The following is a 14814-nucleotide window of genomic DNA, read 5'->3' as shown; positions in this document are numbered from 1 at the left end:
CCATTAGCAGCAGCTCATTTTTCTACTTGGTTAGCTAAAGAAACCCCTATATGTTATTTCTCTTGAAATAGCACTATAATATATTATATGAGATTTTTCATGAAATGTCATATAGAATTGATCTTTGCATGTATCTGATACAATTCTCCTGAAGAATTTAAATGTCCCGTAACAGAAACTGCTGCAACAGAAGCTGAAGAAAATAAAGCAGAATAGTTGCTTAATCCATTATGAAGCAAGGGGGGAAAAAAATACCTTACTGTAAATATGTATGTAAACATGTTCAGAGGAGTTAAAAAAACCCATAGATATCTGAGTCCCTGGAATCAGCAGGAGCCTGCCACCAAATTATTTTGGAAATCCTATCTTAAATTTTATTCACAGAAAGGAGGTTTTTAATATGTGGAATCAAGTAGGATATTGCTATATTTTCTTAATCATGCCATACATTTGAATTTTCGTAAGAACTTCTGACTCAGCTTATTTCTCAGCAGTTTCAGTAGCTGCAAGCCCTCCCTTGTAATCTGTTAATATATCAGTGACGGGTGCGTCTACCTTCACCTCTTCTGTTTGACCTCAGGAGAGCAAGATTATTACCTGCCCTGAGAGATTTTGCTGCTGTGTGCTGTCCGTAGCAGATCTGTCAACTGCAGAGAAATGATCCTCAGACAACTGGGTAAACCAGACAGTGACACTGACAGAGCATGTGACTGGAGTTAAGGTCAGAGCTTCAAAGACTGTAGGATTGGTGCCTTAAAGATTTGTGCAGAGGAGACCCTGTGTGCTGTGTATCACTGGCTCCAAGGGAGATACGTGTGAAGTTAAAGGTGTACCTAATTCTTTATGGAACCAGGCTTTGATAATCCCATTAGCACATGCTAATAGGGTTTCACCAGATTTACTGTCTTTTCATTCCCTCCTTCAGAAAATAAGTACAGAAAATACAGGAAATAACTTGCTAATTATATGATAAGAAAAAAGAAAACAAGGTTTTACATCGTCTGAAGAATGTTGACTTCCAGCATCTTGCCATCTGATACCCTCTGTAATTTATGTCACCATATCCTGATAGAGATTAAAATAGAATTAAAAAAATGCCTGATTCTCATTGTCACCAGTATTATGTACAGTTTTCTAAAATAAGTACTGAGAAATAATTCAGAGTCTAAATGCTTAGTTATGTTTAAGTTTATATCCCAAGAATTAAATCTACCTTCTTGCGAAGGACCAAAAATAAGGGTATTTCCATCTAAACTGTGTGTTGGAAATGCAGAAGGTTATTCTGGTCTGGTGCTCCTTCTTTTCACAGGGTTGAAGCACACCTTTAATCCTGACAGCTGCTGAATGTTGCTTTATAATTTTATTTTACCATATAATAAGTAACTTTTCTGTATTTACAGCAAAAAGTTTTATTGTTTTAATCTGCAGCTTTACATTAAGCATGTTATGATTGCAAAGTACGTAAAATACATTTGCAGTACAGCTTGTCAAGACAATATTGAAAACTTTGTTTTGGTCAGTTTTCATTGAATTTTACGTATTTTTAGTATGTATCTCTAAAGGTGAGTAATTGTGAAAGAGCAGCTAAAAGAAGGCCCTTTATTTAGACACCAGATACATGGGAAACCAGTTTTCCAAGGAGTGAGAATCAAGAGAAATATTTACATGAACTCTACTCAGAGTTACTAATGCTATTTTTGCAGTGGTGATCTGAAGAATCAAGAATCATAACCAAATGTTATTGGCTGAAATCTTCAAGAAAACTGGATGACAAGTATTTGCCAAAATAAAATTTTAAACCACACATGCGCCAATGTTAGCACTAGCAATGCTTGACACCCAGGAGGCCCAGCACAGCAAATGCTTTTCTGCATTTATGTCAATCAGCCATTCTTTAGCAAAGCACAGATGTTCCTTTAAGCACACGCATAACCATTTTAAGGAATCAGACCTCTAATCAGAGAAAAGCAAATGTTGTGGTGACAGTAACTCATGACACAACTTGCCTACCACAGTGACACAGCACAGCTTGAAGTTCAAGTATGTGCAACTTCGTACATCCCTGAAAGTCTTCCAACAGCTATTCAGAGCAATAGCAGGCTATCACCCGCCTCTAAGCAAAATGGTAATAACTTGCTCATTGGGAGTGATTTTTTCTAACATCCCTATCATGTTTTCTTCCAGGTATTCCCATGCACTTGAAAATTGATGTCTTGCTATACTATCTGCTTGACTACTACAACATCCATGGCCAAATCACTCTCATTGTGTTAGATCAGCCACAGCTAAACAGGTAAAATCTTCCTAATTAACAAAAGACTGTCTAATAAAACCAGAATTAATTTTTGTTTATGTACCGCTGTTTCCATACTCTCCCTTTAGCCTTTTAGCATCTTCTCCTTTAAGCTGTTTCTTCCTTTTCTCAGCCTTTGCAGCTTTCTCCTTCTTTTCTTGATTTTCCTGCATTCAGATAGAATGACAAATAAAAAAATTTAAAAAAAAGAGTTACTGAAGGAAAAGCTGGTTAAGAAACTCTCAGTTTGCAATGAATAACTATTCTGACTATGCCCTATGCACACCTAAAATCTCAGCTGCTGGGGTTTGAGGGTAAATAGCAGAACAAAGCTTCCTGGTCAATCCTTTGGACCTTCTCCATATGATGATGTTACCAGCAAACTATTTCATCAGCTTTAACTGCAATGTTCAACTATGGACTGAAATGCGTTTTTCTCAATTAGTCCCTTTGTCCACAAAACAGAACATTAGTTTAGCTTAATTATTATTCTAGAGATTTATCCTATAGCAACCTTGATTTTATGTTGTTTGTATTCAGGGATTTCTAACGGAAATTTCAGGAACTCTTCAACTGTGTCAAGCAGCAGTTCACAGTTTCTGTTCAGGGACCCATTAAATTTGCCAGCTATATTTCTGCACTAGTGTTCAGTGGCAGAATCCAAGCTGGATGTTGGTTGGTAGCAGTTGCAAAATTCTGTTGGGATTTAAGCAGACAGGCAGGACTCTCTTTTCCACAGAGCTGCTGGTACCAAGGTGATATGATTAACAGAGGAGAAAGAAGTTAACAATTACTCCTAATAAAGGAAGACCCTTACTCAGTGAAAGAGTATTTCTGGCTTTTGATAAGTAGCACAATCATAGGAGAGGATAGTTCTGGACAACTGGGACAACTGTAGCAAAGGATCAAGATGACAAAAGCCATTTTATGCAGCCCTTGTTCCAGAGCTGCAATGACCATCAAAACATTGCCATCACCACCTGGAAGCTTGCCTGCTTTTGATTGCAACCAGTCAGTAGCTAGTCTGTGTGTTGTAGGTAGATGAGTAGGTATTGGGCCTACTGTCAAAGATTTGTGATGTTAAGAGGAGGGTGCTGCTGTGTGATATTACAAAATTTAATAATTTCCAGGAAGATGTGGATTATTTGGTGCAGATATGATTCTTGATGAGACATGTCAGGTCTCCTTTGTGTTTATTTAGCAGCAGAAAGATATTTTCCCAGTATAGTGATAGATTTTGTTGATTGCTATGGATTATCTGCCACTATTTCTGTTAGATGTACTGAAGTCACCCCAGGAAACATGCACAAGTTTCTTAGAGCCTTTATAGAAAGCAAAAGCCTAGGATTCTTTGGTCCAAAGAAAGTTCCAGACAAGTAAAGAAGACTTGCAAACATTAATAGTTAGTCTCTCTGAAATATAGGAACATTGTAGGCTCAAGGTTATGGGGACCTTCACTGGATGCCTAGAAAACAGGAGAAAAATGGTATACTCATGACAAAGAAAGAAAAGGATATATTTGCCCTGAATCAAAGGTGCATCTGAAGGAATGAGGTACAGGCAGTGAAGTCTTATGGAGACTAAAAGCCTTCCATCACCGTATGCCTCCTACATGCTTGCCTGATAAAGACATCACGCTAAGACACAGCAGGAATTTGAGATGTTATGGCTGTTAAGAGACTTGCAGATCTGTGGTCCCTGGGGGAATGTCTCTGTAACACAAGGAACAGAGGAGGTGAATTCAGGGGCATGTTGTCCTGCTACTTGAGCAGCACATGCAGAGAGTACTGAGAACAAACTGAGATACATTAGGAATAAATTTATGGATTGAGCAAGCCTGAACCAAATTGTTCAGAGCAATTAAAAATATATATATACATATAACAATTCCATGTAAACACACTGTTTAAGAGTCACTTCAACACAAGAAAGCCCAACAAGGTAAAGTGCTAGCAAGGCAGAGGAATGAATAGTCACAATCCCTTCTCCATCTCCTGGGTTATTGAAGGCAGCTGTATGAATGATATTAAATGAAAGAGGGGTGTCACTTTGGATTTGCTCTTTGTGGGATGTTAGATACTTGCTTGATCTTTGAATTAAAAGATGCTCCATGACAACTGTTTATCCCCACACTATCTAGAGCACATCCTGTTCCAACACCATATGCACCCTCCTGAGGAGCAGCTGTTCAGCTCCGTTATCCTGGGGAAGCACTGAGAGGAACTATCCCTGTGCAAAGCTGCCCATATAACCTCTGTCATCAACTGGGTACTTCCTAGAGCAAATCTTGTTTAACATTTTTTTCCCCCCTTTTCCTGAGATTAGACAGCCTCTTTGCTGGGAGCTCCCCTGTTCAAACAGCTGCAAGTGCCAAGAGAAATCTAATGTTTCTCCCAGCCCCCTATAATCACACAGTGTTTCTTTTGCCCACAATTTTACAACTCTGTTCACAGTGTATCTCAAATTCTTCTTTTTTATCTTTAAGCTGGGAAGCTATTTTCTGTCTCCTTCCTCCTGCCATCTGCTCCTTTTATTTTTTGAGAATTGATGAGACAGTCATCAGCCCTGGGTGACAAACCAGCTTCTTTTCACTATGTCAGTTTTGGGGATCATTTGGATGTTTGAAAAGCTTTTGGGTTTTTTTTACCTCTTCAAGTAGATGGAGAGGAAGAGGGCAGATTTTTATTATAGTAAATTGATTTGTGTAGCTCAGTTTTTGTTACCTGAAGGATAACAGACCATAAAGAATCCTTATGGAATGGAGAAACATTTGGTTTAAACCAAGAAATAATAAACTCAAAACCTCTCTAGGTAAGCTTAGGAGCCATGAAGGATCACTATTTATCAAATTATTTCGCTTCTTAGTTGATGCAAGAATGGAAGGATAGCACTAACAATTTTGGAAGTGCTAAGAGACCTGCTTTACATGGAAGACTCATCTCAAAATAAAAGTTACACCTTAACCTTAAAGCTTATGTCAAACAACACTGGAAAGAGATGATGCATGTGGCTGATTCTAGTGTAAAATCAAAATCACAGAACAAAAAGATGCTTTAAAAATTAAAACCTTCAACCTACCAGCATGTTGCTGTTTCAAGCACAGACAGTATCTTTACAACACTTATCGGGAGAAAGCAAGGGAAGAAGGGAGAGGAGATTATATTACAGGTCTGCAATGGAGGTAACAGATGCATACAGTGTGGCTAACAGCTGTGGTACCTTTGAGGTAAGGGACTGATGGGAAATGGAACCAAAAATAGGATGAAAGGGAGTTTACATGTTGGGTAGATAGAAAGAAGCTTCTTTCTCATTGCTCCAACCTGGCTGTGAACAAGCAGCACCCAAAAAAGTAGTTTTAATCTTCTGCAGCTATACTAGGACATTACATAACCTTTATTGGGACTGTTTCCCTGAAGAACTGCAGTTGCTGGATTTACCCTTCACAGCAGTTTTCCTGTATAGCTCACAGATACTGAGCCATTATGTTCTTCACTCTCTTAATTCTTTCCTTCCTGCCTAGACTTTTAGGAACTCTTAAAGATCAAGTGCATTGCCAAAGGATCTGTGGGTTTGTCGGGTTTGTTTTCCAGACTGTCATGCTATCACATCATTTTGGAGCCTGGGTTGCATTGCTTGCAAAATTGAAGTCCAGTGCCTCACAGGAGAAGCAGGTAGTGAGAACCGTACAGGATATATTTTTCATCTTTCAACACTTCCTCAGAAGCTCCTTTATTTTCATCTGAAATTACAATCTGCCCTAAAGCACTCCTTCGGCCTCTCTTGCCTTGACATTGCCCTTCATAGTTGTCTGTATTCTTGCAATACTGCAGTACTACTTGTAATATGGATGATTCCCTCTACAGGAGACAGATCCAGTCTGGGCCTCTCCTGGAACCAGCACAGGAGGGCGTATGATTGTTGTTGTTAAAATATGTAAATGTGAAGCCACTATCACCTGGCATTAAGAAAACCCTAGAGGTAGTACATTAGTTCAGGTCTGAAGTATGTAGTAGGGGATGCAAAGTGGAGGTTTACTGGGGGCTTACTAGTTGGAAGGTGCTCTACACAACTTTTACGGTGAAGCTGCTGTTTTTGTACTACTTATTGCAAGGAGTCAAGTCTTATAAGTTGATGAAGTGCCAAATATAATCTCTTGGGAGATTCATAGTTTTGGAGGGGCACAAAACCCCTATTGTTTTGAACTAGCCAGTACAATGAAATACCTACATGTAAACTTAGGCTGGCTGTTGGCAAATTTACCTTTTGCCTATTATCAAGGCTATAAAGCATGTCAGGTTGCTCATTCTTTCACACATCACCGAGCTCCTATTGAACTGAGGCCTGATTAATAATTTTACAGTGGGAACAACAACTCAGAGGGTTCTTAGCTCTCCATAGCAAAAAAAACCCCAAACCCCAAAACACCCTACTCATCCCCCACCCCCAATTATATTTGCCCACATGGTCATTTCACGTTGCAGGTTGCAAGCAAATGAACAGCTACTTTCTTTTACTCCTGCAGTCAGGGTTTAGGTAGCTCAGCTTGGAGTAGAAGAACAAAAAAATTCTTGGTTGCTGAAAAAAAAAAAAAGTTCTCAATCTATTTCTAAACAGTCACTAATGCACACCCACCTGTAAGGCCTTGAGGAAGAGCTCTCTGAAGGTTTTCATTGTGCTGAATACATCTTCCAAAGACAATTTTTCTTCACAAAGATAATCAGCAAGTTCTTTCTTCTTCTTTTCAATGGTGGCAAACTCCTTCAACAGGTTCTTTGAAGCATCGAGGCTGCCCTGAGACACAGTTGGCAATACAATTTATACATATTTAGAAGCAGCATATTCTGAGCTGCCCAGAAGACTCAAGCCAGTTAACACAGATTGGTCAGGTTTTTTAAAACTGACAATGAAGATCGGGGAGATACAGCACCAGGATTTTAGCTTTAGTTAAGTGATCCTGTTTTGAGAACATGAAAGCCTAGGATGTGTGGATGTATGTACACACACAAAAAGCATATCTGCTCACTTCCCCCTGCCCCGCTCCCCGCCCCCCCCCCCCCCCCCCGCCCAAAGAGCAGTGAGACAAAACATATTTCTGTACTGCAGGGTACATATTTATAGTATATAATATATATATAGTATATATATATATATACTATATAATAGTGTATAGTATCCTACATTAAGTTTTTAGGACCTTCCTTTCTTGTGCCCACACACAAAGGTGACTGGTCCTCAGCTGCTTCCTTATCACAATACCACATTACAGAAGTGGAGGAAAATTTGGGATGCTCCTTCCACCAGGGTGTGGGTGAGTATAGTTATGATCCCTTTCCCATAGAGCTCTATGTCCATATGCAACCTGAATTACAGGGCCTTTAAGAAGAGATTTCAAGTGTTTAGGAAGAAGGATGGGAAGCGTGTCACACCCATGTTACCTACTTGAACAGATTCTGCATGCTGCATTTTTAAATCGTCTGTCGACAAAACCAAACGCTTCTCTATTTCCAACAGTTTCCTGAAATTGGAACCTGCCTCAGCCCGTATAACGTCAAAGTGGATTCTGAAAGGTCCACAAAAGGGACAATAAGTTGAAGGGGTGAGCCTTTTGTTTTCATTGAGTTAAAATATTATTATGAACAGTATCATCTCTGCAAATGAATGTAGAATTAATTGCCCAGCCCTGACCCTGCTTTTGCTAGTTCTCCTTTATATGTGGTATATATATCCTTTTGTATGTGCTCAAACCCTCATCCAAGAAAGAATCTGTGCTTTTGCCCTCACTACCTCCCTGGACAGGCTGTGGAAGAACCTCACTGTCATAGTATTCAAAAAATTCCCCCCAAAATTTCAGCCTATTTTTATTCATAGGTAACATGCAGTCATCTCGCTTGTGCCAATACTGTCCTTTAGCTGGCTCTTTTCCTTCTTTGCCTTTTCTCTGTAATCTATTTATAGTCCAAAACTGTGTCTCCTCTCAGAGTTCATTTAGCTCACGTGGTACATTGCTGAACCAACATCTTCTATGGTTCTGACCTGCTCTTTCTGCCAGATAAAACATACTGAATTAACAAAACCTGATGCGATGGTTCATGGTGCATCCAGATGTGAGCAGCATTAGAAAAGTCCTTTGCAGGATCTGCGTTGTAAACAGTTCTCCACAGGTTGATTAGCAAATCAATTTTCTAAGTTTGAGAGTTTGACTAAACTAGAGGGCAATTATTTTATAAGAAAGAGCACATTTATATCATTGACCAGTAAGACTTAACTTCAGGTAACAAAAGTATTTCTATTATGACACAACCTGAAAGAAGATTCATGTTTCAAAACAACATCCAACTTCAATTCTGCACAGATAAACTCACAAAAGCCATCTTTTCTGTTGTATTACTGAGTAAAAATACTTTAAAAAAATTATTTAGCAACCTCTTAAAAAATGTTAATCCATCTCCACATTTAAAAGGTACCCCCTGCTTCTAGTTACAAGGAAATCTAAAACATTGCAAAGTTCCTATGACTTCATAACAGGATTAAGAAAATGTTGTGTAGTTTAACATATCTCCATGTGATTCTTCTGAGCTAAACAGAAAGAGCTGATGTTAGACTTATGAGGCTTTCAGGCACATGCAGGAAAGTCTGCAGAAACAGACTTTTTTCTTTCTACCCACATATATTAGAAACTTGTGCTTATACTCAGCTTGGGGACTCCTAAGGTTCCCCAATTGCCGGTAAGTCACTCCAATCATTACCTCCTTAGACGAGGTCTGTGCACGTATCTCCTGATGGGCTTGCACATGAATATGACTGAGATTTCCAGAAAGATAGGTTTCTATTGAAATATGTGGAAGAACTCAATCCTTGAAAATGTGAGAGTTCACTATTTATACAGTTTTACTCCTCCAAAAGACAAGTCACACTGAGGTCCACATAAAAAGGTCTTAAACAGGTTGATTTATAAATCTCAGCACTGTTTGGTGTTAGAAGGGAACCTCTCTCTCCTACAGCAGAGAATTTCTGTGACCTTATTACACCACCATAAAATGACTCAGGTCCTTGTTGGCATTAAAGAGGTTGGCAATTCATACATGACAAAAACAAACAGTGTCCTACCCTGCTGCCATGGAAACAAAATCAAGATCTCTGGGAAGCTGCAGCAGATCTGTGTGGTTTTTTTCAGCCTCCTAAAATTAAAGTGAAAAATGGTTACCTTGCAGAGTTCAGTCAAAGAGTATGGAAGTTTTTAAGCTGGACAACATCAGGACTAAAAAATCAACACTTTAGTTTTCAGTCTTATAAACATAGAGGTAAATTTAGTTTCATTCATTCTTTTTCTCAGGTTGGTACCCACAGGGATTTAAAAAGAAAGCAAAAGGCTCTTTTAACTTCTCAGTCTTACATCCCATGTGCTGCCATAGTGTGCAAGCTGACCTGAGATTTTGTCTTCATACCACTAAAATTAATTTAACTTGACAGGTGTGTTTGGGAGACATGCCAACACAAGAGAGCAATTGGAAAAGAAAAAGGAAACCACAAGCAGACATGTTAAGTGAACTTAAGAAAGGAAACAGTGTAACTCTCTAAACATTACTACATACAGATTTGATACCATCTGTATAGAGAGTGGTGGAAAAGTTTTCATCATATTTCACACACAGAGGCTCACCCCTCCAGATACCTACAGCAGGGTGCTACTGAGGTCAAAGACCCTTAGTTTCTGGGGAATGAATATCTGAGAACACCACACACAGGAATAATTTCACAATTTTGTTGTACCTCCAAAATATGGTGAAGCAAATTAACATGGCTTTGGTTTGCTTTTGTTTCTGTTAGTCTGAGCAATGCACTAATTTTAAAACCTCCAGCATCTCCAGTATGATGCCCCTAGAAAATAGAGAAAAAAGTCCTTCCTTCAGTTTCCAGTTGTGTTTTCTATTATCTTTAGAAATACAGCAATTACAGAAATCATTTACTTACGTAGTTCATAAAGTTTCCAACTTTGAGAATCAATTGGCAGAAAACTGGCAGTCGGTGACTGGTAAGAAGTGCTGAAGAATAAAAAGAGAGACATTTTCAAAAAATTAAATTACATGGTCTGAAATAGGATTTTCCTTAGGTTTGACAGTGGGAGTAACAAAATTCTCATCCAATATTATGTCAAGCCCTTGTTATGGATTTGGAAATATACCAGTACAGAAATAAATCTGCTGAATGGAAGCAGAATGTTTCTACTGTGATCTCTTCTCTACAAATAGATGGAAAACTAGTTTTCCCATCAAGTTTGGAGTAGATGTGTCATCCGTGCAGCTCCTTGTGAGGGAGAACCGCATATGATAAAGCGTATAAGCTTGCAAAAGTCTATAGCCCCCATTTCCAGCACATATTATTCTAGGTTAAGAAAAGCAAAGAGCATTTTGCCTCTGTGTCATTGTTAGTGAGAGTGATAACCAGAAGCAATGCATTTTACAGGAAAATCTGGAGTAAAATAAAGTTTTTGGCAGAACTAGAATAGAAATGCTGTGCCATGCAACAGGACGGAGGGGAGATGGGGATGACAGGGTGGGACTGCAGAGCGCTGTTGATTGCAACACAGTAAAGAGTAACTATAGCATGGACATCAAGACATCCAGGTATAGCCAAGTTTTATGTGCAAACATAGAAGTTTTGCAGTTTAAATGTTCAACAGGTTAATGACTCCCTCAAACCATTGAGCTGAAACTAGAATCCAAGAGTAACTTCAAGAAAGAATTGATTTAAAACTAACACCAAGGTTAATTTTGTGTGGAGGGCGTTCCTGAAACACTGGTGAACATCATCTGGGATGTTCATTTTGGAAGCCAAACCAGATTCTGGAACATCACTGTGGTCTACTCCAACACAGAGCTACACTGGACTGTGAACTGTGTGCACTAGAGGAAAAACTGGAACCGACTCATTGTTATGGACAAAAGCCTCCACTTCACACAAAAGTTTAACCTATAGGCAAACAGAATCTGGCATTGACATAAAGGAAATTTTCTTCTCTGCAGACCCATGGAGAGGAAAGAGGCTTGTGTCATTCATGTCAACTGAAGCTCCCCTTCAGAGCAGGACAGCACGAATTGCAATTCTGCAGAATGAATTCTAGAAGCAGGAATCTGCAGAATCATTTTGAAGTTTGGTACATATTCAGCAGTTAGAAGTTTAATTTTGATTAGATTATAGCATATGCTACCACTGATGCTATTGAAGTAGAAGAGAGGCTTCCTATGACTGAACATGGGCATAGGCACAGCACTGAGGTACTTACTTTCACAGGCTGTCCTGATGGCTTGTGCTTTTGGCCACAGACACTCCAGCAGAATTTTTGTTTCCTCACAAATCAGCATGCATTCAATCTGTAACTGGTAGCTAAAAGAGATCAGTGGAAAAAACCTGAACAAATACCACAAAACCCTCCACACAGGCCTGATTAATTGCCTTGTATTCAGCAAAAGAATCACCTATTTTAGGCAAAGCGCAGTACCAGCATTGTTATGTCCTCTCTAATGCCCTGACATGAGAACTCAATTATAAATAAATCAAATACTCAGATATTTCCAAAAGCGTCCTAGAAACAATTATCTCCTCTTTCAGAAAGCTGTGTTGCACTGACATCTGGCAGTGACTTCCTTGCATAATGGGGCCATAATTTTTTACAGTTCCTGGGCAGCCCTAGCCACAAGTTTTGTTCCTCCTTTTAAATTCCAAAAAGGAAATTCAAAATATTTTTGCAGTGGTATCCTTTAATGATATTTATGCCTCATCATGGATTAATATTGTGGAAGAACCATGAAAACATTTTCTAAAGTACTTTTCAAGCTAGTTATAAGTTTGAAAAGATGAAAACCCACATTTTCACCAGGACATTTTGAAAAAGATGTCTCTGGTTGTGGCATGGCAACTGATCAGATTTATGGAGGGCTATTGCTATGAATTATGACACATTACCATGTTTTTATGAACAGCATGAAAATTTATCTGCGTGCACCTCATCTGACTTGGTAAAAATGAGGGAGGTGGTGAAAGCACAGGCGCTGCTGTGATTCACTCATAGGTTTGTGGGCTCTCTTTGGTAGACTGGAATCTAAGCCAGTGGTGGAGTCAATCAGCAGCCTGATGGCAGGATTCAGTCTGCAACTTCATGCCGTACAACTGTACAACATTCAAGATTTTTTTTAATACCAAGATTAATTTAGCTGCAGTTTGCAAAAGGTGTCTGAAAACCTCTTTGGCCTTTGGAAAGGAAAAGTTTCTCAAACTAGCTCTACAAACAGCAGTCAGATGATTTATCCTGAAGACTGAATATCAGGAACATCCCTCTTCACAGGAAACAGATCTTAATTCTTATGGAATAATCTTACAAGAGCCACACTCGCGGGTTGAAGACAAGGAAAATTTGGCTTACCTAGGAACTTCTAAGAGATGGAGATAAAACTGATCTGTGTTTGCTAGTTTTGATTTTTCTTCTTTGAAAGATTTCAGGCTATTTATCTAATGGGGAATAAAACAGTAAAATAACCACACAAATATTTCTGATGCTCATTGCTTTTCACAGGCATGAAACTGGATTTTCTGAACTTGCTATGTGCACAAGCAATGGGAGTGAGGCAGATGAACAATAAATTCCATTTAATGACTGGTCTGCAAGGGCAAACATGTAGGTTTTGGGTTTTCTGGGAGGTCATCTGCATCTGTACAGCATCTTGCAGGATGAATCCCTGATCTGTAGGCAGAGATTCAGCAAGCTATAGTCCACAGAAGTCCAGCAATCCCTTTAAAAAGATGGGTCCTTCCTCCTCACTGAAACCTGCTCTGAAAGGCTTTTTAATCACCTAAACCCACAAATGCTCATGTACTTCATCCACCTAATTAAAATAACGGGAACAGCGAGCAGTACTTGGCCTTCATCTGTGTTGGGTCTTCCAACTGTGTTGGGTTGCCCAACCTCTGTGCAAAGAGGCCAGACTCTTGCTGGGGCAGCCTTCCTACCGCTCTGCCTGGGAAGGTCATTGTCCAAAATGGTGCAGGAAGATGTGGGATCCAGTCATAACTTCTTGTTTTAGCAGTGCAAGTGTTTCAAGCTGAGCACAAAACACACTAAACTCAATCAGAATAAAGCATTTGATAGATACCTCGTGGTCTTCAGGTAGCAGTTTAAGTAGCTGCTTCAGCAGATCAGCATTGAACTTTGATTTATCCCCTTTCTGAATCATGGCAACAATCTCTTCATTGGAGCTGTAGGAAAGAAAGAAGTACTATGGAGCAACAGCGTAGGGAGGAGTAGCTTGACAAACAGAACATAACAATCTCTCAGCTAGCACTGTGAGAGTAAACGAAGTCATTCTTATGTACTAGCCTCCCATTGCTTTTTGGATCTCAGTCCTCAGAAGTACAGTAGAGATATGAAAAAGCAAAGGATTTTTTTTAAGCCTAAAGCAATATTCCTCATAATTTAGTTGTGCTTTCCGGGCTTTGTTCATCTTTACACAACAAACCCTGAAGGTTTTCATTTTACTGTGAGTGTCCAGCGTCACTGAGAAGAGATTTACTTTTGAAATTCTCCACTGCTTGCAGCAAAGCCAAGGCTAAAAACAACGGCTCTCCTCCTGCTGAGAAGTATTTATAAAGATCCCCAAAGGTTTTACCCAAAATCCTTGCCTGAAACTTAGGCAGACAACATATCTTTGAAATGAGTCCAGACTGCTCTGGTTTGGGCTCTAGAGAGCTTGGCTCCCTGCAGCCACCAGCGCTGACAGAGGCAGCACCTGGCTCAGAACAGCCTCATCCCTCGGGGGTGCAGGCAGGGCTCAACTCTGATCCCACGGTCACCAGCTGCTCCCAGGAGGGCGTAAGTGCTGCCCAGGGAGTCATGCAGAGAGAGGAAATAGCAACTGGATTAGGCTATGCACAGCTCTTCCCCACGAAGAAGTGGTTTGCAATGGAAAAAACAATAAAATAAGTTAGAAAAAGTCCCTCTGACCGATTCTGAGTTATTCTTAACACAAAAGAGCTTCTAGGCTGAGTTTCTTTCTGAAGCCCTGGTAACACGGGCTGTTACACAAAGGGCAGAGAGAGAGCAGAACATCCATCTTCATCCTGCAGTAGTTTCAGGGAATCGAAGAGTAGAGGTATTTTGCCAAGAACTAGTACGGATTCCTTTCTTTTGTTTCCTCCCTCCCTTCCTATGAGGACTATGACTTGGTAAATTTCCATTTGTTTAATTGTAGAAACTATTTCCTATTTATAGAAAAACTGCAAATAAAACCCATATACAATTTTGGATCTGAACCCTTGGAGAGGTTTCTTTAAAATCAGTTCACTAACTTGAAACTTCCAATCAGGAATCTTCACTAATAGTTGCTGCTGGCAGTTGAGACTTATGTCAATAATAACAAAGAAAAATATGTTTCCACATGATTTTGCTGTTATTTATTGATACCGTCTCTTTAGGAATTAGTAGTTCATTTTAGGTTTAATACCAGTTTGAGACATGATATTAAATGTCT

At 39.4% G+C, this 14814-nt stretch overlaps 1 protein-coding gene and 1 long non-coding RNA gene across 2 annotated transcripts; both read right to left on the bottom strand.

The window, feature by feature from the left end:
- Positions 1-1271: 1271 nt before the first annotated feature.
- Positions 1272-7963, bottom strand: LOC121091621 (inverted formin-2-like). Its single transcript, XM_040601630.1, has 3 exons — positions 7733-7963; positions 6926-7084; positions 1272-2460 (listed from the first exon to the last, which is right to left on the bottom strand). The coding sequence occupies exons 1-3, from the start codon at positions 7754-7756 to the stop codon at positions 2350-2352; spliced, it is 294 nt and encodes a 97-aa protein (XP_040457564.1). The 5' UTR covers positions 7757-7963; the 3' UTR covers positions 1272-2349.
- Positions 7964-9162: 1199 nt separating this feature from the next.
- On the bottom strand, positions 9163-10335 carry LOC121091061. Its single transcript, XR_005828818.1, has 3 exons — positions 10265-10335; positions 10064-10171; positions 9163-9471 (listed from the first exon to the last, which is right to left on the bottom strand). It is a non-coding gene; the product is annotated as an uncharacterized LOC121091061 (long non-coding RNA).
- Positions 10336-14814: the final 4479 nt, after the last annotated feature.

Source organism: Falco naumanni, chromosome 7, assembly GCF_017639655.2.
Source record: "Falco naumanni isolate bFalNau1 chromosome 7, bFalNau1.pat, whole genome shotgun sequence".
Lineage (NCBI taxonomy): Eukaryota > Metazoa > Chordata > Aves > Falconiformes > Falconidae > Falco > Falco naumanni.
The sequence above is the reverse complement of the archived record's forward strand: the minus strand, read 5'-3'. Positions and strand labels throughout refer to the sequence as shown.